This window comes from Neovison vison, chromosome 7 (assembly GCF_020171115.1).
Source record: "Neovison vison isolate M4711 chromosome 7, ASM_NN_V1, whole genome shotgun sequence".
Lineage (NCBI taxonomy): Eukaryota > Metazoa > Chordata > Mammalia > Carnivora > Mustelidae > Neogale > Neogale vison.
Window position 1 is genome coordinate 35,685,267 of NC_058097.1, and position 25,958 is coordinate 35,711,224.

A 25,958-nucleotide genomic window follows, 5' to 3' on the forward strand; every position below is an offset into this window, starting at 1 on the left:
ATTTCAAATAGCTTAGTATTACTGTGAGTGGCCAGGAAAGCAACATGGATATCATCTGGAAAATAGAAGATTTAAGTAAGTAGGTAGAAAGGCCTTTTTTTAAAAAAACTGTTTTGGAATATTACATAAAAGTGCAGGAAGCTGAGTACTCATCTCACCTTCCTGATCAATGCAGGTGTCCTCTCCAAGTGTGTTACAGGGTTTCTTTCCTATGCAATTTTTAAAAGATTTTATTTTTAAGTACTCTCTACACCCAATGTGGGGCTCGAGCCTACAACCCCAAGATCAAGAGTCGCATGCTCTACTGACTGAGCCAACCAGGTGCCCCTCAGATGCAAATTTTGGATTAAAATATTTTGTTCAAAAATAAAAAAGAGAGAGAAAGGGGTGCCTGTGTGGCTCAGTGGGTTAAAGCCTCTTGCCTTTGGCTCACTTCATGATCCCAGCGTCCTGGGATCGAGCCCCGCATCGGGCTCTCTGCTCCGCGGGGAGCCTGCTTCCTCCTACTTGTGATCTCTGTCTGTCGAGTAAATAAATAAAATCTTTAAAAAAAATATTTTGTTCATATTTTGGCTGGCTTTAATCTTGATTACAATGGTCTCTTCATTGAACTTCCCACCTTTCCCTGAACAAGACGCCATCTCAAGTCTCTTTCCTTAAGAGTTCTTACCGGGGCGCCTGGGTGGCTCAGTGGGTTAAGTCTCTGCTTTCGGCTCAGGTCATGATCTCAGGGTCCTGGGATCGAGTCCTGCATCGGGCTCGCTGCTCAGCAGGGAGCCTGCTTCCGTCTCTCTCTCTCTGCCTGCCTCTCCATCTGCTTGTGGTTTCTCTCTGTCAAATAAATACATAAAATCTTTAAAATGCGAACTATTTAAAAAAAAAAAGAGTTCTTACCATGCGCTCATCTTTCAACTCTGTGTCTTGATTGCTTCCTAAAACCTGTCTTTAATGGATTCCACTTCTTCAGCTGAGCTCTGAAAGTCTCCAGTGAATCTACCCTTGCCTATATCATAGTTCTTGATTCTTAACAAATAAAAATACTTTTGTGCCTTTTGTCCTATACTTCTTCATTTGTGCCTTTTTTGTTTTTGTCTTCTTTTTACCCTTTCTTTGTCAATATGTGGGACTTTATGGTCCTGTTTTGTAGGGTGAAGCCTAAAGACTGTCTCTAGAATCTTTCTCTTACCAGACCAATTTTCAGCTTTCTAGGATGGAAAATCCTATTGCTCTGAATTGATCAGAAATCTGCTCTTGGGTTAATGAGTCATGACTAGTTGGGTGGGCACCAGAATCTCATAGTACAGACATGGCTGCAGGCGTCTACTAATGTCGACTATGTTAGGGACATTCCTAGAAAAGTCAGAATACTTTCTAACCAGGCATTCACCTAAGAGGTGCCTCTTACACTCTCTAGAACAAAGTGTTGGAGTCATGATATCTTTATAAACAAGATGCAGAAACGAGCTGAGGGGTTCGGATGAAATTATAAGCAATTGAACAATCAGATCCAAAGAAAGTGGACTGATGTTTGCCTGGAGGAATGTCATTAGTGATAATAATTTCAGGGTTCTGCTCACCCTTTCCTGATTTTAGCATTTCTCTCAATGAGTCAAGTGAGTTATCCTTAGAGTCCAAATGCCCACATGAACAAAGGTCATGTCCTGGCTTCCTTGGTGCTGTTAGGCTACATTAAGAAGGTAGTAGACATAATCTCAGGAAACAAACTGAGGGTTGCTGGAGGGAAGGGGGGTGGGTGATGGACATTGAGGAGGATATGTGCTATGGTGAGTACTTTGAATTATGTAAGACTGATGAATCACAGACCTGTACCCCTGAAACAAATAATATATGTTAATTAAAAAAAAAAAAAGAAAGAAAGTAGTAGACATTTGTTATTTTGGGCCACACTCATCTACCCTTCCTGAATATACCATACCCCAGTCCTTTTTTTTTTTTAGGATTTTATTTTATTTTTTTAGGATTTTATTTATTTATTCATGAGAGACAAAGAGAGAGAGAGAGAGGCAGCGGGAGAAGCAAACTCCCTACTGAGCAGGTCATCTGACGTGGACTCGATCCTAGAACCCCGGGATCATGACCTGAGCTGAAGACAGATTGCCCAACCATCTGAGCTGCCTGGGCAGCCCCCCTCCAAGTCTTGATGGGACTGATGGGGGTCCAAGAGGCCCCCATCAGAGTTCCCTTAGAAAACATTGACCCTGAGATGGGGAAATGGCTGGTTTTCACTCAGCCCTCACCTCTCACTCCCAGCCTTTTCTCTATTTTCTTCTGGGATTCCATTTGGTGAACATTGAACTTCTGGATTTTATCTGTTCTTTCACATTTTTCTCTTTTTTTATCTTATGCTCTGGAAGATCTCCTTTATTTTATCTTATGATTCTAATTTGGAGCATTTTATTTTACCTGTTGTATTTTATTTTAAATTTTTATTTATTTATTTGACAGAGAGAGAGAGAGAGATCACAAGTAGTCAGAGGGGCAGGCAGAGAGAGAGGGGGAAGCAGGCTCCCCGCTGAGCAGAGAGCCTGATGCGGGGCTTGATCCCAGGACCCTGAGATCATGACCTGAGCCAAAGGCAGAGGCTTAACCCACTGAGCCACCCAGGTGCTTCTTAGCTGTTGTATTTTAAATCTCTAAGAGCTTTTCTGATTTTTTTTTCAAATCACCCTTGTACACTTTTATAAAATCTTTGTTATATCTTTTTGAGTCAAGTTTTCTTCTATTCCCTGATTATGTTTGTTTCCACCAAAATTTGTCTCGGTTTTTCTTTCTCAAGTTTCCAGATCTGCTAATATCTTGGTGATATTTATGTGTCTTGTCATATTTTAGAAAGAAGGTGCCACTCCTGATGGTGTATGGGAGAAGAATGAGGCACAAACAAGTCAGCTGCAACAGAATGGGAGCAGGGGCCACAGTAGAAAACACTTAGCACTTTATTTTATTCGGGAAAGACCTAAGTGTCCAACACATTTTATTTTATTTATCATTTAAATTATCATTTAAGTTTTATTTATCATTTAAGTAAAACTTTGATGTTTTAGGTTACAATGACTTTGAAAGCTATCTTAACAATTACCCATGAAAACTTTGAGACAGACAATGAGTTATCAGTTTAGTTGTCTTTTCGTTAACAAATTCCAGCAGAGATAGTATGAGCTTATTTGACCTTTAGTAAACCTTAAGAGAATAAGTTTTACATTTAATGTTGATAACTTTAAAGACATGTCTATTTTAATGAAGCCAATAAATTTAGCTTTCTTTAAATACTGATTATTGTTTTACTTGGGCCCACCCTATTTTTAATTTTTACCTGAGTCATGGGTTTGTAAAAGCTGCAGAATGGAGCGAATAAGAGGTTTAGTAGACCGTATAGTAATTGGAATTGGTTTTTCTTTTTTTTTTTAAAGATTTTATTTTATTTATTTGAGAGAGAGAGACAGTGAGAGAGAGAATGAGCGAGGAGAAGGTCAGAGAGCAAAGCAGACTCCCCATGGAGCTGGGAGCCCGATGCGGGACTCGATCCCGGGACTCCAGGATCACGCCCTGAGCCGGAGGCAGTCGTCCAACCAACTGCGCCACCCAGGCGTCCCTGGAATTGGTTTTTCTTTAGTAGGCAAAAGTTTTACGTATGTTTTACTTTTTTTCATATTTGTAAATCTAAAGTCCCTAATATAGGGAATTAGGAGCAATGTTTTTTTAATTACCTTTAAAAGCTCCAACAGTTTGCCCTCGCTGACTTTTGCTCCTCCTGCCTTAGGAGCCTTTTCAACAAACATCCCTAAGGGTGATACTCGTTTGTGCTCTCCAGATTACCCATACCCTGGGTAAGTACCCACAACATAGTAGCGGCGGGGTGTGTGTGTGGGGGGGGTGGGGGGGCAGGGAAGGCACTGCCTGTGCAAAACTCACATTGGGTCTGGTCTCTCAAGTCCCTGTTCGGCCACCACGTGTCGCCACCTTGTCACCCCCTACTCCCATTCTCTTGCATCTGACTTGTTTGTGTCTCATTCTTCTCCCGTGGGTGGTCAGGAGGCGGCAAGAAGGTCCATGTAGCTGGGCTCCATCATCTTCCCAGTGAGAAATCTGACTGCATGTTCTGCTCTGGGCATGAGGGTGGGGAGGGGAGGGCAACTCATTGTGAGACTGAGAGCCCCTGATTCCCAGAGTGAGAACTTCACTGTGGGACATGAAGTTGAGGACTAAAAACCTTAGACTCCAGTCTTGCCTGAGGGTAGATGCCAGCCGCCTGTACTTGCTGGGTGTCGTGCAGGGGACCGGGGGATATAGGGGGTGGTGGAGAAAAAAACAGGTGGGTACAGTTGATCCACTGTCGGAGCCTGCCCAGGTCCCCTCAGGCTGACTGACTGCCCTCCTCGGCAGCCCTCATACATCCCCTCTCTGCACTGTCCCTTACCTATTAAGCCTCTCCCGTTGACTTCCTGGCTTCCAGTTATGTGCCCACTCTCTCAGCCCAATATGACATTCCCTTACCCTGTTCTCCCTCATGTATGGGTTTATTTCTTTTGTACTTCTGTTCCTTTAATACAGAGTCAAGGAAGACAGAGCATGTCTGGTTCATTAATAAAAGTAAAAAAAAAATACACATTTACTGTTTGTTATTCCACAAGTAATATTTCCAGCAAAACCCCTGTATGTTAATGATATATTTATATTAAAATAAATAACTTATCTTTTACAGCTTAAAAAAGTAATCAAGTTGGGGTGCCAGGGTGGCTCAGTGGGTTAAGCCTCTGCCTTTGGCTTGGGTCATGATCTCAGGGTCCTGGGATCGAGCCCCACATTGGACTCTCTGCACATGCTTCCCCCCCTCCGCCTGCCTCTCTACCTGCTTGTGATCTCTGTCTATCTTATAAATAAGGGAAAATCTTTATTTAAAAAAGTGAACAAGTAATGTACAAAAACATGTTCCTTATAAAAACATGTTCCAAGCAAATACAAAAGCTTGTAGACTATAAAGGGAAATTGGCTTTTCCCCTAACTCAATTCTAGAATTGCCCAGGAACTAATGGCTGTTAATAATTGGGTGTATATCCTCAACTATTGCTAATGGATTTACATATCTCTGTCCATCTGTCTGGTTGTCAGGTTATTTATCTTTTTAATTTTGATAGGATCCAGTTTTATGTGTTGTTCTGTGAATTTTAACTTGGTTGTATGTCTTTTCATGGCAGTGGATGTAAAGCTATCATTCTTTCCCCTACTGGTTGACATTTAAGTAATTTAGGGTTTTTCTTTTTCTAAAAAGACAAAATCTATTAATGTTCCTGTTTCACATGTTTTACCCAAATTGAGAAACCTTGCCGTATTGCAAAGAATCCCAGTATTTTTTAAAAGATTTTATTTATTTATTTATTTGACAGAGATCACAAGTAGGCAGAGAGGCAGGCAGAGAGAGGGGAGGAAGCAGACTCCCCCACTAAGCAGAGAGCCCGATGTGGGGCTCGATCCCAGGACCCTGGGATCATAACCTGAGCCAAAGGCAGAGGCTTTAACCCACTGAACCACTCAGGTGCCCCAGAATCCCAGTATATTAAACTAAAAAACCTGATTGGATGAAATATAGCAAGTTGAACATATAATATATGACCACATTTAGAGGTGCAGTACTAAAACTTCTTTGCTGAACTTCATGTTATCCTATCCCAGCTAAATAATGGAACAGAACCAAATCACATTTATTTTGTTCAGAGTCAAGGAGGCAAGGCAGCTTACATGACATCTCTTAATCATCCTAACAAACACCAGATTCAAATGTTTTTGTTCCCCTCTACTGTCCTTTTCCTACTATTTCCTGCCTATTTTTCTCATTTTCCTCTCCATGCTCTAAACTCTTGATTTACTGGTCATTCTCTTTATTATAGGTCTTGAAATTGGAATCATTTTAACCTCAAGAGGACCATCAAAGTGTGACTATCCAGGTGACTCCTATTTATAACAATGTGTAGGAATATCTATTGACAAAAATACACATTTTGGCCCTACTTTGGAGAAAGGTCACATTCTCCACTTTTGAAGAGCAGAAATCCTTTGCATGGCTAGTTCTGGTCGATCTTTATAGTGTACCATGCCAAATGGTTTTGAAAATTCTACTGTGTTTGGTTAGCACTGACTTTCCTTGGCTCTGTGGCAGAACTAACTTTTCTCCTCATTTTCATATTTCTTCATCTGTAGAAGCCTGGTGTTCACTGACCTTTATCTGCAAGGTTGGGTCAGAACTCCAGCTTAGCCCCTGCTTTTAACAAAAAGGACAGCAGCTGCAATTCACTGAGCTCTAAACTACACCAAGGCACCATTGTATGCATTTCACATTCATTCTCTCATTTAATCCTCAGAACAATCTTATGCATTAGACTGAGAGAGGGTAAGTTGCTTGCTGAAGTCACACAGTAAGTGGCGGAATTGGATCAAAGCCAGGTCTGCCTCATGCACCAAAGCCCACACTCCTACCCTCGAGGCGCCCACCCCTACTTCACTGATGAATCTTCATGAGCCCAAACTTGAAGACACTACCTACTAGATGAGTGAATCATAGGCTAGATCATGGCCCCCCAAAAAACATTCACATTCACACCCAGGAAGCTATGAATGTTGCATTTGATAGCCAAAAAACAAAACAAAACAAAAAAAACTTTGCAGATATGATTAAGTGAAGGACCTTATCCAGATGGGCCCTAAATGTAATCACATGTATCATCATAAAAGGGAGGCAGAAGGAGATCTGACACACAAAGGAGCAGATAAGGCAGTGAGATCATGGAGGCAGAGAATAAGTATTACAGCCACAAATCAAGAAATGCCAGCAGCTACTAGAAGCCAGAGCCTCCAGAGGATGGACAGCCTTACTGAAACCTTGGTGATACTGGTTTCAGACTTCTGGCCTCCAGATCTATGAGAGAATAAATTTCTGTCATTTTAAGTCATTATATTCGTGGTAATTTGTTATGGCAGCCATGGGAAACTAACATAGTGATTTGTGACCTCTCTAAGCCAGTTTCCTTATCTGCAAAATGAGGATATTAATGGTAATACTTAGAACCTGAAAAAAACTAATGAATTTAAACTGTCTGGCAGGATGCCTCGTACAAGGTAAATGCTCAGCAGAGATTAGGTGTTATTATTAGCAGTGAGCTCTGATGGGAACACCTATGAGGTGCTTTGGAAGCATATGAGAAGAAAGGCAACTAATCCAGCCTCTAGTTCATATGATGCATCCTGGAAGGTTAACAAGACACTTGAGAGGCAAAGAAGTTAAAATTAACTTAAAGTATATGGCATTTACTGACCGTAAAAAAATTTCCACCCCCAATTTCTAAGAGTGACTGCAATCCTCAGAGAGGTGCTTTTCAAGTGGTCATTCTTGTCCCCTGGCAGGTGCCCCAACAACTTTCCTATTTGTCTGGATCTGATTCTGAATGGTCATTCTAGGACACATTAATTAATGAATGAAACGTAAGAATAAGCAGTGCAACTGGGAATTGGAAGTGTAAATTCGGTTGCCTATCGAGGAATGTAATCGACAGCCATCACACTTTGCTGTGTTGTCCATAGAAAGGAGCGCAGCTTGGACCATACCGGTCTAAGGGCTGGGGTGCCAGAGAGCTATGGATCATTTCTCCCCGAGGGCTGCGCTGGAGCCGGGCCGGAGCCTTTGCCTTTAAGCCGTCTCCATTTGTTCACCCTGCTCTGAGAGCCATCATCGCCTGCACTGTGGGTTGCTCTGGGCTAATGATGGAGGAGTTAGCAGCATGGCCTGGAGTGGCTCTCCGTGGGCTGGAGCCAGCTGACACACGCCACTTAGGTTTCCAAGGAGCCAAGCTGTCCCCACTCACGCACGGCTGATGCACTTGTGGCTAAATGCGTTGTAGCTGGGGGCCCGGTGCCAAATTCAGGGCAGGAAATAGCACGCCACCTCCATCACCAGGGAAACAATGGCCTGCGTGCATGATTTAAGCCAGGGCCAACGAGAAAGCTCAAAGGGACAGTCGGCAGAGGAAGGGAGACCAGAGGGCGGCTTGCAAGGATTTTGTCTTGGGTTATAACCGTTGACAAGCCACTTAACTGCCCACATATTTAAGTTTATCTGAGTATGAGATGGAGGCAACAATATTTACACATCTCACTGGGGACTTAGGAAAACAATATTTCTGACAGACCACTTGGGATCCATGGATGGAAGGTGGTATGTAAGTGCAGATGATAAACTTCCTGTGTGTTTGTGCTTTTAGCAGGTGTGTTAGAGGCATGTAGACCCTCCGGAAAACACCTGTAGAGTCTGATCGAAAACCAACAAGTGACAATAAAAGCTAACAGTTTTAGATGCATGGATTTGTCTTTGGTTTTGTGCAGGTTTGGGGAGCTGCATGTATAATTCAGACTTCAGAACCGTGTCCGAACTTACTGCTGTGATGAGTGTTTACGGGTCCTTTGATCCTTTTGAGCATTTTGTAGTTGGGGATTGTTCTCAAATGTTTGCCAACTTTTCTCTACAAAAACAAACAACAAACAAACCCCAAGTTACTTTCACTGTGTAGTTTCTGAATTGCACATGGAGTCTGGAACTTTTGTTTCCAAGTTGCAATGGACCAAAAATCTGCTTCAATAACAAAGTGCGAAGAGGACCTGTTGCTCTTCCCACCTGGGGTTTGCTGTTTCTGAGAAGTCCTTCCGAACCTGTTATACCTCCTGCATTCTGTTCATTTAAGGCTAAGCAATTGATCTCAGACATCCCTTTAAGGTTTTTAAATGTTGTTTTCTGTCGGGGAAGTACCCGAGGGAGTCTATGACTCTGTTCTTGGTTAATTAAACCCCTCTCTGGTGCATATTGTCTCTCTAGTAATTCCTGTGGGTCCAAGTAAAAGGTGACTATTATAGAAAAACAAACTTGTTTAATAACACAAATAATACACATTAAAAAATTTAGAATAATTACATGAAAGCAATATGGAAAATAAAGATCATCTACAATTCTCTCATGCAGAATTCGCCATACTGGCACATAGGTAAATTTCAAACAAGCATGGGATTCTAATCTATGTACCTGCTGTTTTATGAACTGTTTTTGGGGTGAACTCTTCACTTAGTGGATCTGGGGAGAGCATCGTAAGTCCTTCGAGTCTCTGCAGCGGGGAGAGGTCTTGTTTCTCTTGCAGGCTAGGGGCTGTGCAGGGAATGAGGACCTTAGAGCTCTAGGCAGCCCTTGCTTTCAAAGACTTTCAAAGACTTATTCTCGCAGATGTCACTCCACTTCCTTAGCAGTCCCGTGTTTTGGCAACAGCGTACACCCCAGAACTAGTAAACACTTGCTGATTTTAGCTTCTGTGTGGATGATGATCCTATGCCCTTCCAATCCATTTGCACCCTGCTGTCAGGTGCATTAGTCTCCCCTCCCCCCCCTTATTTTCATGCTAGCAGAACTTGATTAAGGCATAACTTACATACAGTACAAAACACAAATCTTATAGCCTGTGAATACAGCAGACGGGTATGCACACATGCACACTCCGGTGTGACTGACTACCGCTCAGGATATAAAACATCTCCCAAATCCCCAAAGTGGCTTTGCGTCCTCTCTGAGTTGGTTCCCCATGCCTCAGTAATTATTCCATACATTCCTGATGTATGAAATATTACTTAATTTAACCAACTAATTAATTAATTTTAACTAATTTAATCGTGTTATTTCCTACCTAAAAACGTTCGATAGGATTGTTGTTCCTATATTTTGCTGCTTTGGGTCTGAATGTCTCTGCCTCATTATCTGTGTCCACTCTCTTTGGGGTCCTGCCTGCTGAATCATCTGGGCCTCCGTTGACACCTCCCGACCTGAGGCTAACTTCTGCACTGGCACCCCACCTCCCAGGCTCCATCTGGAGCTCTGTTTCACTCTGAGTCCTCCCAAGAACTGCCCTTTCTTTGGCCTTTCCAAATCTCACCCATTCACCAAGGCTCAACTCAAGTCCCATTTCCTCCATGAAATCTTCCCTCTTTGCCAAATTTTTTCCCCATGTTTTTGCCTCCCTCTTACACCTGAATTAGTTAACACCACGTGACTAAGTTTCCATAGAGAGCTGGGGCCTCAGGAGCCTTGCCACTACGCTGTTCCTACTTATGGCCCCTGGTGAGCATTTCTGTCCTGCAGCAGACGGTTTCCCAAACCCTCCCTTCTGTGCACTCCCGTTCTCTTGCATCTTGGGACTGTCCCCAGTCTCCATTCTGCAACGCTAAACGCTGCTCTCTGCATGCTATCTATCTCTCCCCTTCTTTCTTTTTTTGCTCTTGGTGCTTTGCTCCCCAGCTCAGCTAATTCCAGCCTTCCAGACCGCAGGTCGCATCTTACTACTCATTTGACACCGAAATGATTTGGTGTCAGATTTGACACCGAAAATCCAAAACCAGTATTTCCTCAGGGCTAGAGTGAGAGGGGAGAATTTGAGCAGATGAAGAAGGAATTCTTTTTATCAGATACAGGAAGGCTGAAAATACTGACAGAGCTTCTGATTTTGCCCCATTACACCCTACATCCTTTAAGTCAAGGAGTTAGTGACTTTCTCACTTCTCTGTTGTTCTGAGGTGTTAACTTTGCTCCCGTACAGATTTGCTGAGTTCTCACAACACAACAAGAGCTCTGAGCTTACAAGCATTGGCACAATCAAGGGGTTTAAAAAAGATATTGCAGCTAATTGCTTAGCACAGGGTCTGCCTTTGGTAAGGCTCAGAAAAGTGAGCTATTATCAAAGGCCTGCAGCCTCTCCCAGTCAAGCCAGGTGAGTCAGGGCCCCCAAATGATGTGTGTGTGCGTGTGTGCGTGTGCGTGTGTGTGTGTGCGTGTCGTGGTGAGGAGGGGTCCAGAAACCCTGCCCTGCTGTGGACACAGGCCCTAGAGCTATAGAGCCAAGTCCAAGGTCCAAAGTGGCATAGACTCACAGTGAGAGCCTCAGTCTCTCCATGGGGAAGATGGGGGCTATAATCCATCCACCTCACATGAGTGTAAGTGTGAGCACATGTCAAAGTATTTTGCAGGTGATGACCTCTTGCTGTGTGAGCTGGTAGAAGGACCAGCAATGCAACGTCTTGTATGAAACTGGTTGGCCTGATTCCAAATTGCACATGCAATTACGTTTCTGAATTGGTACTTGGCAAAGGCAGCCCCCCAGAGACAGAGCCGGGTTCTAGACAGAAGATGTTTTAGTTAGACTTCTTGCAGTTGTAAGCTGCCTCCGAGGCTGGCTGCCTGCATTTATATACAGGGTCTGACACTGACTTTGGAAAGTGGCTCAAACCTCAGTTTACTTGTCTGTGAAATGGGGATAATAGTCCCTTCCTCTTATAATGTTGAGGGGTAAAAGGTAATTTATATAAAGTTGTAGCACAGTGCCTGACACAGAGATGTGCTCAATGAATACTAGTGCTTTTGTTATTTCCTAATAAGTGTTGCCCCGTAAGTGCTGAATGAATGAAGGAACAAATGAATGGGTACTGGTCTGGATTTGGCTCCTGAGGGTGCTTTTTTGTTCTTCTCTAGTGTTTTCAGGCTGGTCCCTTGTTTAGGCAGGGAGCAATGTTGACTAGGGACGGGGGAAAGGAATTGACCAAATAGAAGGGTTTCAAGCCAGGGTAGGAAAGTCGGCCACAGAAGATAGGGACATGTCGGGGGCAAACCTACTGGCCACCTGAGAGCTTGCAGGGGACCCCTCAGGCCCAGGCCAGGCTCCACATAGCTGTCATTTCCCTCTCTGCTTCTTCAGAGAGGCCAGCTTGACTTTGGTTTTGTTCTTAAGCGCAGTTCCTGGATTCATCTTGGCAGACTGATGGCTGTTGTTTTAGTATCTCTCTAGACAGCCAGGTGAGACAAGTTGTAGAAACTTTTCTATGAAAGAATAAGCATCCAATATGGTACCTGGGAGCCCGAGCCCCTTCACCCCCTCCTCATTTCCACAGAGTCAAGCCTGTGGGACAGAAGCTAATCTGACTACACATATGCATGACACACACACTGATACGTGTACACACACATGCATGAGCATACACATGCACACACACACACACACACACACACATACACCCCTCATAAACCCACAGAGTGGGGCAGGAGTTCCACAGCCACTCTGAGGAAGACAGTTTTTGCTATCCTGTCCTGTCTTTGCCACTGACTTACTGTGTGACCTTCAGAACGTCCCTTCCCCTCTCTGCGCTTCAAATTCTCTGTCTTCAAACTGAGGGAGTTGACCCTTGTGGTCTCTGAGATCCCTCCCATCTCCAAAAGTGGCAGGATTGTGTGACTTATAACCACAGGGTTGCAATCCTGGCTCCATTGCTTTCTGGGTGGCCTTGGGTGAACCACTTAATTTCTAGATTAATCCCCTCTGTAAAATGGGAATGACAACTAGTAATCTACCCTATAGGGATGTAGTGAAGTTTAAGTAAGATACTGCAGCTAAACATGCTCAGCACAGGGTTCCTGGGTGGCTCAGTGGGTTAAAGCCTCTGCCTTCAGCTCAGGTCATGATCTCAGGGTCCTGGAATTGAGCTCTCTGCTCGGCAGGGAGCCTGCTTCCCCCCGGCCCCTGCCTGCCTCTCTGCCTGCTTGTGATCTCTGTGTGTCAAATAAAGAAATAAAATCTTAAAAAAAAATGCTCAGCACAGGGTCTGTCTGTGGTTACGCTCAGACGAGGAAGCTAATAGTACAAGCATTGTGTGACACTTGTCTGATTCCTGTGTGTGTGGGCAGGTAAGTGGAGGTCCCCAAGTGATGGGTATGTGTAAGCATCTGTGTGTGTGTGTGTGTGTGCATGTGTGTGCGCCAGTGTGTGGAGGGCTCAGTCTCCCATGGAGCACTAAGTGATGGGTATGTGCAAGCATCTGTGTGTGTCTGTGTATGCGTGTGTGTGTGTGTGCAAGCATCTGTGTGTCTGTGTATGCGTGTGTGTGCGCCAAGGTGTATGGAGGGCTCAGCCTCTCACGTGGTGCTCTGGGAAGATCTGAACAGGAAGCCCCCCCCGCCCCCCCCTCCCCCGGCTGGAGAGAGCCGAGCTGGAGCCGGCACCTCATCCGGCAGGAGCTGTAGGTCTTATCTTCTCCCTCACTGCAACATGCTGCAGTCTTGGGGCACAGTGTGTCTTTGTTGCTTCCTCAATAGTCCTACTTGCAGAGGCAACGGCTGGACCCTCCTGGCCTGGAGATGACCGACGAGGTTCCCAGCCATGCCAGCAGCCCCAGGGAAGAAACGCGGGCCGCCAGCCCATTCTGGCTGATGGGGCTTTCCTCTATCCCAGAGGGCTGCCTGAAGGCAGTGATTCCCAGCTCATCTCCTGGGCTCTGATACCACGGTTCTGGGTTTTGAAAGCAGGTCAGTTCTGCCCTAGGCCCCCTCCCTTCTTTCCTCCTTCTTTGGACCACACAGTGTTTGTTTCACAACTGGACACTTCACTAAGTGATGCAGGAAGTAGGCCCCTGGGAAGCAGATACCGCCTCGCAAACCAGATAACTGAGTGAAGCCTCTGGATGCCTCTGGGGCCTGGGGCAGGGTCAGAGATAAGCGGAAATGCCAGGCTTATCGCTGCTGCCTGAGTTCTGGAGAAATCTCCCTGGCCAGCCAGCCCACCTCATTCCCAGCACTCCAGGCTGCTGGGCATCTCCAGGCAGAGTAAACACTGAGTTGGCACCGTGGCCGCAGCCCCAGGATGGGGACTCTGTGCCCCACTCCGGTACTTCACAGTCCCGGCGCCAGAGGCCAGCAGCGGGCGTCAGATTACATCCAGATATTTGCGGTAAGCGCGGCTCCAGGCGGGTCTGCTTTGAAGTAGGAGCCCTCGGGGACAATTGTTAGGGTCATGGGACTAAGGGAGACTTGGTGACAATTATCCCCCAGACGTAGGTCCTCTTGGACCAAGAACTGCAGTCAGCAGGAAGCTTTGGTTGATGGGTACAGCCTGGGGATGGTCAGTGTGCGGGCCCCCCCCCCCCAGATAACACAGGGTGTAGTGGGCGCACAAGGCCCGGCAGTTGCTAACCCCCAGGTTGTCTGCGTTGAACTCAGTGAGGCTTTCTGGGGTTCTGTTTCATCTCTGATTTCCTTTTCTGAATAAGCTCGGCTTTATGGAGGACAGGGTGGCACTTTGTGAGTGCACATCAGCTGATGGTGCCCACAAGGGAGGTGGCCTGGGTGGGCCGGGCACCTGGGGACTGAATTAGGCCTGGGGAGATGCCTCCTTTCCCCCCTTGCCCCCACCCCGCAGTGAGGTGGCTCTACACACTGCTGTCCTGTTGGCTGATTAGCTGACCATCTGGAGTGGGGGATGAGTACGGGCTAGTGAGTTCGATTATCTCCTGTTTTCATGGACTTACCATGTGCCAGGCCCTGTGCTAGGCGTTTCACTTACATGGGGACCCAAACAGCCCCGTGGTTACTGCACCGTCATGTGCCCCCTTTCGAGATGAGGGAAGCTGCATTCAGAGAGGTTAAGGAAGTTCCAGGTATGCAGCTGGCCCTACAGCCGTTTCATGGGAAGTAGAGAAGGCCACGGGCCTCCATCTCTCAGAAAATGGTCATATCTGATTCTGTTAGAACAAGACCCTCACTGTGGCAGGCTGCAACCTTGTTATAAATATTCACATCCCCTCACATGCAGTACCCGGACCTCTGCAAAACGTGCTTCCCGTCCTGCTTTCCAGCGGCAAACACCGACCGCCTTTCAGCTCTTTTCCCTGGCATTTGCCTGCATTTGCCTCTGCGTTCCTCCCCATCAGTTTCCTACCAGATCTGTGTGCTTCCTATGAAGAGAATCGATTCAGCTTTGTCACTCCCCCCCCATCCTAACAACATCACTGTTTTAACCCCGTGAAGCGTTGACCCCATTATGGCATCATAGTGTGAACAATATTCCGTGAATGCTCTTTACTGAAAAATAAATCACTTTAGGGCCTCTTTCAAAGAGCGCTTACATTTTTTACATCTTTGCAAGTCTTAAAATGCTTCCTTCTGTCCTCTGACAAAGATGCAGTGTCTTCAAATCTTGAACCTAGAATTCTACATCCTGCCTGGATTCCAGAGGCCAGTTGTTTTTAGGATGAGAGGTCTGATGTCATCCTGAGTCTAGTTCCTTGGGGATGTGATTTTTTTTTTACTTTCAGGTTTTGGGGAGCTTTGTAATCTTCTCTTTATCCCTGTGTTCTCAAATTGCATAATGACTGTACTATTTCTTTGATAAATTCCCTCCCGCTTTCATTTCTCCTTCTGAAACTCCAGGGAACGAAATGTGGGGTTAGGTCCATTGTCTGTCATCTCTTCTCTCCCTAGGTAGGCATCACCATCTTTTAATTCTCCTTTCTGGGATATTATCTTAACTTTATTTTCTCATCTCCGTATTGGATTTAAACTTTTTAACCCACAGACTTTTAATTTTATTCTATGCCTGTTCTTTCTCCATAACACCTTCTTTTTTAATGGGTGGGATAGCCTTTTGCACTTGCCCATGGCAACTAAGGACAGGCTTTTTGAAACTTTCTGCTGTTTCTTGTTTTCTGGGTTTTCTCCAAAGTTATGTTTCTGTTTTGGGGGACTCTCCTTTTCATCACGGGGGCTTTGTTTGACTACCTGGCGATCCTTTCTTATCTGGACATATTTCAGAATAAGGCACAAAAAACTGGGTGAGAGGTTGAAGCTTGTTGACTGGCTGGCCTGTTGAGGATGGTCAGATGAGGGGATTCCAGGGATCGCCAGTGCCAGCATATAGAACTGTTGTATTATGGACCATCGAATTTCTCCAGAAACAGACCTCTCTTCTCCAGGGAGAGTGAGGCCTCTCTTGGCTCTGCCTGTTCTGTGCAGAGATGGTGAAGGGGGAGAGTCACTGCTTTGGAATGGGCTCCTTAGCCTTGCATTTCTGCTCCCCTCTTAGTCCACCTGGGACCTCAGGGTCCACAGTGCCTCTAGGGTTGTACAGGGAAAGCCGGCTATCACCAGAAAGGCCACGGAAGAGTCTTGGGTTTGGTGCGGACTGATCCCACCCTATGGCAAACAGAGGTCAGTCTGTGTTTTTCTGGGAGTGCATCAGCTGTCCTGTCTTCACCCAAGAAAGATGAAGTGTCATTGGATTTGCTACTCTGTACCCATCCAGCAGGACTGCCTCTTCTCTGGTCTGTGTTCACTTGGCTTGAGGGGTGGAATGCCTCTCCTCTCCTCTGGGAAGGCACCATTGCCCCCAAAAGAATTGCCCATGGTTCTTGCTGTGTCCTGTACATCAGAAAGAGTTGAAGAGAAGCCATGCCTCAGCCCTCACAGAACTCATTTCTCCTCTAAGCAGAGAAATGTAAGGGATTCAAAGCTGGTCCTCCTGGCTGCTCTTTTTCATCAAAGAAGCCTCAAGGATTTCACCTGTTGGCATATTTCGAACTTTTCCTCAGAAGGTCCCAGAGCTTACTTCTGGGAATTGTCAAGGTGTTCTGCCCTGTACTTTTTTGTTCTGGGAAACCCTAGCTGCAGTCTCCCCCTTCCCCAAGTCTCCCGAAACTCAGTCCAGCCTCCTGCTCAGCCGGGGCCCCCCCCTTAGCTCATTCCTTCCATACGGTTGTATTGAATACCCTGCACTTGCCAGGCATGTTGGTGCACTGGGGGACTGAGGCAAGCCCAATGACTGCTATGGGCTCAGGAAACTTCCAGGGGGTTCTAGAACAGTGGCGAATGCAGCAGGCACATTTCTACAACACCAGCTGACTTGCAGCCCCTTGTTGCTTCAGGGAGACCTGGGACAAATCTTTTTGTAGTTTAAATAATTAGCTTTCAATATAGATGTGTGTCTGGGATATTTGTTTTTCTTTGGGTTCAGCTGGACTTTCAAGATCTGTGTCCAGGCTTTATTAAGCCCAGGCTTGACTGGATGTAGGCTGCTCAGAAGGTCCCTGCAGCAGCTGCCTGTGGTTCATGCTGGTGGAAACTCCTTTCTGGAAGCTGGTCTGTCTCTTTCAATTACCCCTACCTGCTGTAGGGCAGACATTGAACTGGTGTTAGACCCAGAGATTTCTCTAGGGCGCCGCTTCCCAAAGAGTGATCCAGGGACCCCTAGTCCCACAGAGCAGTATGAGGAGATAAGTGCAGGGGAAGGAGGGATTCCCTGGTCAGGCGCTGGTTTCTTTCTTTGGCAGATGAGGTCCATGGAAGGGCATTGTGAATCCCCGAGAGGAGCTGGAGCACAGCGTTCCCCAAATTTCTTTTTCCAAGGAGAGTTTATGTATTTGTTTTAAATCACATTTCTCTAAGAGACCAAGGTTCTTTTGAGCTCCAGGCCATTCTGCCACTGACACCCAGGACTGTGCCCCAGAAATGGGTCTGGATTTCTACACGGACGGCTGAGGGCAGCTATCCCGGCAATGCTACAGGTAGTGAGGGGTGGGTGGTCAAGCTGCACTTGTCTAGCTGGCACCCCGTGCTTGCGAGTCCCCTGTAGCTTAAAATAGCAAAATGACTTAAGGGTGTTTTCAGATGTCAGATTTCCAGGTCAAAGTTTATTCTCATGATTGCTTTTATTCAGAAGGAGGAAACTCAGCAGGTCACTAAAGACACCTCCCTGCCCCCACACCACCAGGCCAGCCAGCATTGACAAAGCTGCTAGCCTCAGGAGGCCTTGGGCTGGGGTGACCTTGGACGAATTCCCTCTCCCTTAAGTTTCTCTGTGGGAGGACCTGGAAGAAATTGGTGTCAGTCAATGGCTCTCCAGCGGCCTAGGGACTCTGTGGTGACTCCTGGTGCCCCACCTCAGTGTCAGCCTGAGCATCCCCTTTGTCTGCTTTATTTATCAATGCTTCTGTAACAGTTCCATTTGAACCAAGGGTTTTGAAGCTAAAACGTATGGAAACTACAGGAAAACCAGCCCCCACCCCCGTACCCTCTAGGCTGCTACTATGTCTGTTTAAGCGTAGAGAAATTGGGTGCCCCACACCTGCGTGTGTAGTCAGTGCTTGAGGAGCAGTGTAGGGGGTGGGGTGGGGTGGGGGGTAGCAGGAGACCCCTGGCAGCTATGCTCCAGAGGGATCTATGCAGAACATGACCTGAGGGATGGCACCTGGCGAGTAGCCTAAGCCATTTTCCCTCACTTCTATTTTTAGGTACAAGCAGCTAGTGACTGAGGGCCCATTGTGGGGTGGGACCTGAAGGTACACCCCACAGGCAGCCCAAACACTTATTTGGGGGCACCTGCAAAGTAGGGGCACCAGAAATTTGATTTTAATTTGCAGAAGCATCAACACTTTTATCATGGCAAAAATCAGAATGGCCTCACATTTATTTATTTATTTATTTATTTCTCTGTGAATTCAGTGTTCGGGGCAGGCAGGATACTGCGTGCGCCACAGAGCTTTGGACCGCTGAAGGTCTTACCCTGCCCGGGGATCCCTGAGGCCCCTTGTAAAGTCCAGCATTCTGGTTCATTACCTAAAGGACCCCCTTTCTTCTAACCTTTCATTTCAACTATCCAAACCCCTGCCTGCCTTGGGCAGATTCTTAAAATATTTGCCCATCAGCACCCTCTCAGAGAGGAATGTCAAATGCTGCCGTGATGTCAAAAGGGCCCCAAGGAGAAGCGCCTTGCCAAACCCAGCCTGTCACTCGTGGCCACGGCAGAGTGGGAGATAAGCAAAGGCAAAGGCTCAGAGAGAGACTGGTTTCCTGGGCTCCCTAAACCACCCAGAGGATCTGTGTGGGTTGGCGCTGCAGGGCGAGATTGTTAGCTGTCAAGAACAATGAACTGCCAGGTACCACTGCCCAAGTAAAAGCCAGGAGTCTGAGGCTCTTCTGAATCCTCGCCCTTGTCAAGCCCGCATCAGGATGTCCGGAGCCTCCAAGGAGGGCCTGGAGACCCGAGGGCTGCCGGTGTCAGGCAAGGCCTGCTTAACCACCATGGACAAAAAGCTTAATACGCTAAATGAGAAGGTGGACAAACTCTTGCATTTCCAAGAAGATGTCACGGAGAAACTGCAGTGTGTGTACCAAGGAATGGGCCACCTGGAGCAAGGCCTACACCGGCTGGAGACCTCTCAGATTCTGGGCCCGGGTGGGTCTGACCACACTCCTCCAGCTGACTCACAAGCTGGGTGGCCGGAGGTCCTGGAGCTGGTGAGGGCTGTGCGGCAGGAGGCTGCCCAGCATGGCGCCAGGCTTGAAGCCCTGTTCAGGATGGTAGTGGCCGTGGACAAGGCCATAGCTTTGGTGGGGGCCGTGTTCCAGAACTCGAAGGTGGTGGATTTCATCATGCAAGGGAGTGTCCCCTGGAGGAAAGGAAGCCTGGCTGATGGCCCTTTGGAGGTTGGTTCCTGCTTCCTTACCCCTGTACCCTTCTGGCTGAAAGGGAGACAGCGTGGTCCTGGTGGGGACGCTAGCCAGACGGCTAGGCTTAGAAGCACTAGGAATTCTTGTTCCCTTCCTGTGCCATCTGCATGACCTGTTGATGGGGAAGAGGAGAGACTGAACCTTAATGGTCACAGGTAGATTTCCAGACAGGTCATTGACAGGCCGCTCTTCCTAGGGAAAGGAAGAAGCAGTGCCTCAGTGAGGTCTGCGGGGCCTTGGGCAGCTTCAGAGCAACTAGAAGTGGGGGTAAATGGGTCATTAGGGAGAGGAGGACAGTGAAGCTTATTAGATGTACTAGTGACTTCTTTTTACTCCTTTCTGTTTTGTCACACCTAGAGTGAGAAACAGGTGGGAGCCAATTTGCCCCAACAGAACCCCCCTTTTAGAACCCTCCCCTTCCTATCCCCAACCTATGCTGGGTCCCAGAGTGGGCGGAGTGTGCAGCTGCTTGTTGGAAGATGAGTGTTGACAGTGACCCCCAGGGGACAAAGGCCATGAAGGAGCCGGAGCCTGGGGGTGGAGCGTGGCATTTCTGGGAGCGGCTGTTCCCTAGGATTGCATAATCAAACCCGCTGGCTAATGGAAGTTTGGTTGGTGTGTGTGTGTGTGTGTGTGTGTGTTTATGTGTGTGGTGTATAGAGGCAATACTGTTTGGGAGGGAACAGCTAAGAGTCAGCCACTTAGCAACCCTCAGACGGCCTGGAGCCACCATTTCAGATCACTGTAGTTATCCACCAACCTCTGGAAAGAGATAAGGTGGGGTCTACAGGAGGCTGTGCTGGACTCTGTGTCAGCTCCGAGGCTTTCACAGGAGCAAGGCTTCAGGAGTGTGCCTTCCTTCCTCATCCCCAGCCAGGCCAGAGCTCACCCTGCTGACCCCTTCCCCCACCCCTGCCCTACAGCCTTGGCCAAGGTATGCCCCTCCCCCACCCAGCTCCCCACTTTCTGCACCTCTCCTATGAGTCTTGCCTGCAGGGGAGATGTGACCTTCTGCTTATCAGTGGATAAGCAACCTGGACTTTATATTTATTTATTTTTTTTTAAAGGGGGAGAAGGGGGTGCCTGGGTGGCTCAGTGCATTAAGCCGCTGCCCTTGGCTCAGGTCACGATCCTGGGGTCACGGGATCGAGTCCCGCATCGGGCTCCTTGCTCGGCAGGAAACCTGCTTCTCTCGCTACCTCTGCCTGCCTCTCTGCCTGCTTGTGTGTACTCGCTTGGTCTCTCTCTCTCTCTGGCAAATAAATAAAGGGGGAGAAGGTGAGGTGGGGGAGGGGCAGAGGAGAGAGAGAATTTTTTTTTTTTTTTTTAAGATTTTATTTATTTATTTGACTGACGGTGATCACAAGTAGGCAGAGAGGCAGGCAGAGAGGAGGAAGCAGGCTACCTGCCAAGCAGAGAGCCCTGTGTGGGGCTCCATCCCAGGACCCTGGGATCCAAGCTGAAGGCAGAGGCTTTAACCCAGTGAGCCACCCAGGCACCCCGAGAATTTTTTTTTTAAGATTTAATTTATTTATTTGACACAGAGAGAGAGAGGTCTCAAGTAGGCAGAGAGGCAAGCTGAGAGAGAGGAGGAAGTAGGCTCCCTGCTGAGCAGAGAACCAGCTGGATGCAGGGGCTTGATTTCAGGATCCTGAGATGGTGACCTGGGCCGAAGGCAGAGGTTTAACCCAATGAGCCACCGAGGCCTGAAAGAAAGAGAGAGAGAGAGAGAGAGAGAGAGAATTTTAAGCAGGCTTCACACCCAGCTTGAACTTACAACCCTGAAATCATGACCTGGGCCAAAATCAAGAGTCAGACGCTTAACTGACTGAACCACCCAGGCGTCCCATCAACCTCAGCTTTAAAGAAAATTACTGTGGTATGATTTATGCATGTGGTAAAAGACATTCATGGGGGGCTGCTGGGGGCCTCAAATGGCTAAGCAGTTAAGCGCCTGCTTCGTGTGGTATAAAGAGCATGTGTTCCTCCTACTCCAGCCCCCAGGCCCCAGGACCACCCTCCTCCCCATGCAGTTAGAGGTGCCTGTTTCCCGCAGAACCTCCCAGACAGAGTCTGTTTATCTGTAAGCACCACCTCTTGATTTTAGCTCAAATATTAATCACCTTATTCTGACCTTGATTTTTTTTTAACTTAATGTGTTTTGGGCACTATTTCATATGTACACATAGAAAACTTCCTCGTTCTTAAAGTTGTAGTGTGCCCCAGTTGGGGGATGTGTCTTAATTTATTAACCAGCCCCACATCATTGTTTGGCTATATTATTTGTCATTTTTAGCTATTATAAATAACGGTGCAGTGAATATCCACAGAAGTGTGAGCTTATCTCTCCTAGAAGTGGCAGGGTGAAGCCAAAGGGTAAGGTTGTGTACATAAAACCAAACTGACCTTCAAAGGAGTTATTTCAGTTTAGTCTCCTGTTGGTAGCATATGGGAGTGCTTGTTGCCTCCCATTTAGCTAACAAAACACATTATCCAACTTTTTAATTCTTTGCCTGTGTGGTGATTAAAAACTGAGATCTTGGGCGCCTGGGTGGCTCAGTGGGTTAAAACCTCTGCCTTCGGCTCAGGTCGTGATCTCAGGGTCCTGGGATCGAGCCCTGCATCGGGCTCTCTGCTCCTCGGAGAGCCTGCTTCCTCTCTCTCTCTGCCTGCCTCTCTGCCTACTTGTAGTTTCTGTCTGTCAAATAAATAAATAAAATCTTTAAAAAAAAAAAAAAAGAAAACTGAGATCTTACTGAGCATGTGTTTTTTTTTTAGCACATTGAAAATTTTTTCAAAATAGGAATTTTTTATATGAAAATTTTCAAACATTTATAAAAATAGAGATTAGTATCATGAACCCTATAAACCTGTAACAGGAGGCCAATGTTATTGCATCTCTTCCCCACTGACTTCCGTGTCTCTAGATTATTTTGAAGCCAATCTGAGACATTGGATCATTTCCTCCACAAACATCAACATTTATATCTAGAAGATAAGGCATCTTTTAAAAAATGTAATTACAATACCATTATCATGACTAAAAAGTAAACAGTAATTTAATGTTACCAAAGTCAGTGTTTGAATTTTCCTAATTGTCTTATGCTTTATTTTCCTTATAGTTTGTTTATTTGAATCAAGATTCAAATAAGACAACTGATTATATGCCTTCTAGTGCTAATTCTTTTTCTTTAACTCATAAAAATTTACAACTCTTCATTATGGAAAATATCAAACATAACAAGAAATAGATAGAATGATATACCTTGTAGTTTTTTTTTTAAGATTTTATTTATTTATTTGACAGACAGAGATCACAAGCAGGCAGAGAGGCAGGCAGAGACAGAGAGAGGGAGAAGCATGTTCCCCACTGAGCAGAGTGCCCGATGCAGGGCTGGATCCCAGGACCCTGGGATCATGATCCATAAGACAGACGATTAACCAAGTGAGCCACCCAGGCACCCCTTGAATCATTATATTGTACACCTGAAACTAACATAACACTATATATATTTTTTTAAGATTTTATTTATTTATTTGACAGAGAGAGAGATTACAAGTAGGCAGAGAGGCAGGCAGAGAGAGAGAGGGGAAACAGGCTCCCCATTGAGCAGAGAGCCCGATGTGGGGCTCGATCCCAGGACCCTGAGATCATGACCTGGGCTGAAGGCAGAGGCTTAACCCACTGAGCCACCCAGGTGTCCCATAACACTGTATAATAACTCTACTGGAATTAAAAAATGTTTAAGAAGTCAAAAAAAAAAAAAAGAAAGAAAAGAAAATGGTGTCGGGAGTTTGTGAAGGTCCTCCTTGGGTTTTCTGAAGTGCCCAGCAGGATATCATTTTAGTTGTAACAATGAATTAGATTATTACTAAAAGTTAGGTGCTCTGTCCTGAAGGACAGGGTCAGGCTCAGCCAGGCCTGGGCCCAAATCATAAGCAAGCTGTTCAGAAGACACCAGTCCTCTAGAATGGTGTCGAGGGTCTCTTCTCCTTCCTCTGGATGAGCCATGAAGACATGACGCAGCTGTGTGTGTGTGTGTTTGTGTGTGTGTGCGTGCGTGTGTGTGTGTGTGTGTGTGTGTGTCTACCTACACCAAGAGCAGAGGGAGGGAGAGGACATGCTGAGCCCAACAAGGTCTGCCAAAGGACAGTTTGTTCGAGTCCCTCTCTACCGGGGTGAAACAGGAGGCATCCCGTGATAATGCTTCCAGTTCCCCCAGCTCCGGGGGTGGCAGGGCAGAGTCTGCAGAAAGAGGTCCAGGGAGCAGTCTCTGCTGAGTAAGGGGATCCGGGTCACCCTGATGGCGCTGTGTTAATCACGATGACAACAGCTGGTGTTTATTTATTAAGTGCCTAGCACATGCCAGGTGCAAGGCTAGGTGTTCCCATGTGCTGTTACCCTCAAAAGGACAGAACTTGGTGTGCTGGAATCCCAAAGGGATGAGCAGGTAGTAGGATTGAGAGAAGTGGGTATAGCATAGGAAAAAAAAGTGGAACCAACCCTTCTCAGTGCTGGGGAGGCACTCTGAAGTTGTGAGGACGGGTGCCCCAGTTAGCGGGAACTGCTCCAGCCGATTTTTGCCGTGAGCTTAACATTGTCAGATCTTCAGATTTTTTTTTCAGGAGAATCTTAGAAAACTTAGAATTGTTTCTAATCAGTTTTATTAAGGCACAATTTACATACAATAAATGGCACACACTACACAAAGTACGTGTGAGTACACAGTTCAACAAGTATATACACCACAATGAGAATAGAGAACAATCCTAAGCCCCGAAAGAGAACTTAGAATTTTGATGTAAAAGTCTCCTAGATTTCAAGTGTTGATAACAAATTTAAAAATTGAAAATGCTGTGTGGTCCAAACAAAATGTGTCTCAAGCTCATTTGGGCTCCAGTTGGGGCATCTGTGGGTGAGGCCAGGGAAAGGGCCTTCAGGGGTGAGTGCCTTGACCAGACCTGCTGCTGTGATAAGGACCAGGAGGAGTCTTAGGGGCTGTCCCCAAGTCTTAAAACCTTTAGAAGCACCAGAGGGACCCAGCAAGGAGAGTCAGGTCCTATAGAAATATTTATACTTAGAAATACTGAATGTTCCTACCATTTCAGGAGTAAGAGCACTGGCCTGGTACAGAGCACTCAGAGTTAAAGGAAGAGCTGCCCAGAGCTTCTCTGGGCCTTACACATTTGATCCGTCCCTCAGTCCGTTGGCTCCTTGAAGACAGAGTGCTCCCTGTCTCAGGCGTGACAAAATCCCTAGAGCTACCGAGCACTTACCATGCGCTGGGCACATTAGTCAGGACATTCCACAGATCAACTCCCCCAAATCTCTTACTCACTCTACGAAGCAGATAATATTACTCTCCCCATTTCACAGATGAGGAAAGGGAGGCTGAGGGGTGAAGATGGGGTTTAAACCCAGCAGGGTCTGGCTCCAGAGTCAAGAGAGGCTGTGCTTCCGGCCACGCTACTGCACAGTAAAGGGGTGACGGTAGGAGGCACCCAGCTCCCTGGCAGGCATTATTAATTGATGGGGGCACTCTTCCAACCCTCCTCCTTGCCCCTAGCCCCCTAAACAGGCATGGGTCAATCTGACTTTAGAATCCAAGCCAAGCCAGCACTGTAATAGCCATGACTGAATGATCTGAATTGACACTTTAAATTTATCTTCCATCCCTGGTCTAAGTATTTTGACGTCCAGTCCATTAAGAAGCCGCGTCAGGTCTTTCCCTTACTGGCAATGTAAGGACACATTAGAAAGAATCTGTGACTCTGTGTCTTTATCTCTAGAATGGCAGTAGCAATATCTATCCTCTAGTATTACCGTGAGACCAGGTGAAATAATCTAAATACTTCTACCTCAAGCACATGGTAGGTGTTCAGCCAATGTGTGTGTCCTGAACAATGACGTTGATGATGATGATTGTTCTTTCAGAACAAAGATCGAGTGGAAGAAAAAGGAGCAAAGCCAAAGCATGCGTTGAGCACCAGAGCTGTGCAAGCTGAGATCAGGGGGCCTTGGGAAGGTGAGTGGGGCCCTGTTTGCTGTGTTGCATGTTGCACACAAAATGGTTTCAGAATAAAAATATATTTTTTATTTTTTCCTTTTTAAATCTATTTAATTAATTTTTAAATTTCCTTTATTTATTTTTCCTTTTTTTCATTTTTCTTTTATCTTTTCTATATATTCCACTATACATTGCTGTTTTAAGTCACTTGGATGAACTCTTTTCTGCGTAAGCTATGCCACCAACTTGAATCTCAGGTCTAGTTCACTTTGCTCTACGTCTTTGTGGATTGCTTTTATTCAAGTTTCATTTTCTTGTACAATTTTGGGTAATATTGACATGATTCTGAAGTCATATTGACAAAACAAGGGGTATTAAGAGAAGTCTGGCTTTTCTTTTTTCCTCCCTTGCACATGGAACCATTCACAAAATTTTTTGTCTTTCTTTGTGTGTCCTTAGGCCATGTTATCAGTGGTTATACACATGCACCTGCATGTACACACACACACACACACACACACACACACACATCCTCCCTTCCTAGAGAAACAGAAGCACACCAGACCCACTTTTCTCCACCTGACTCTTTT

General features: G+C 46.3%; 1 protein-coding gene across 1 annotated transcript in view; it reads left to right on the forward strand.

Annotated features, from left to right (window-relative positions):
• The first annotated feature begins 18,859 nt into the window (after positions 1-18,859).
• Positions 18,860-25,958, forward strand: part of MYLK3 (myosin light chain kinase 3) — a 35,197-nt gene continuing 28,098 nt past the window's right edge. The window contains exons 1-2 of the mRNA XM_044256219.1: positions 18,860-19,336; positions 25,296-25,386. Coding sequence (XP_044112154.1) covers positions 18,860-19,336; positions 25,296-25,386 — 568 coding nt within the window. The remainder of the gene's footprint in view (positions 19,337-25,295; positions 25,387-25,958) is intronic.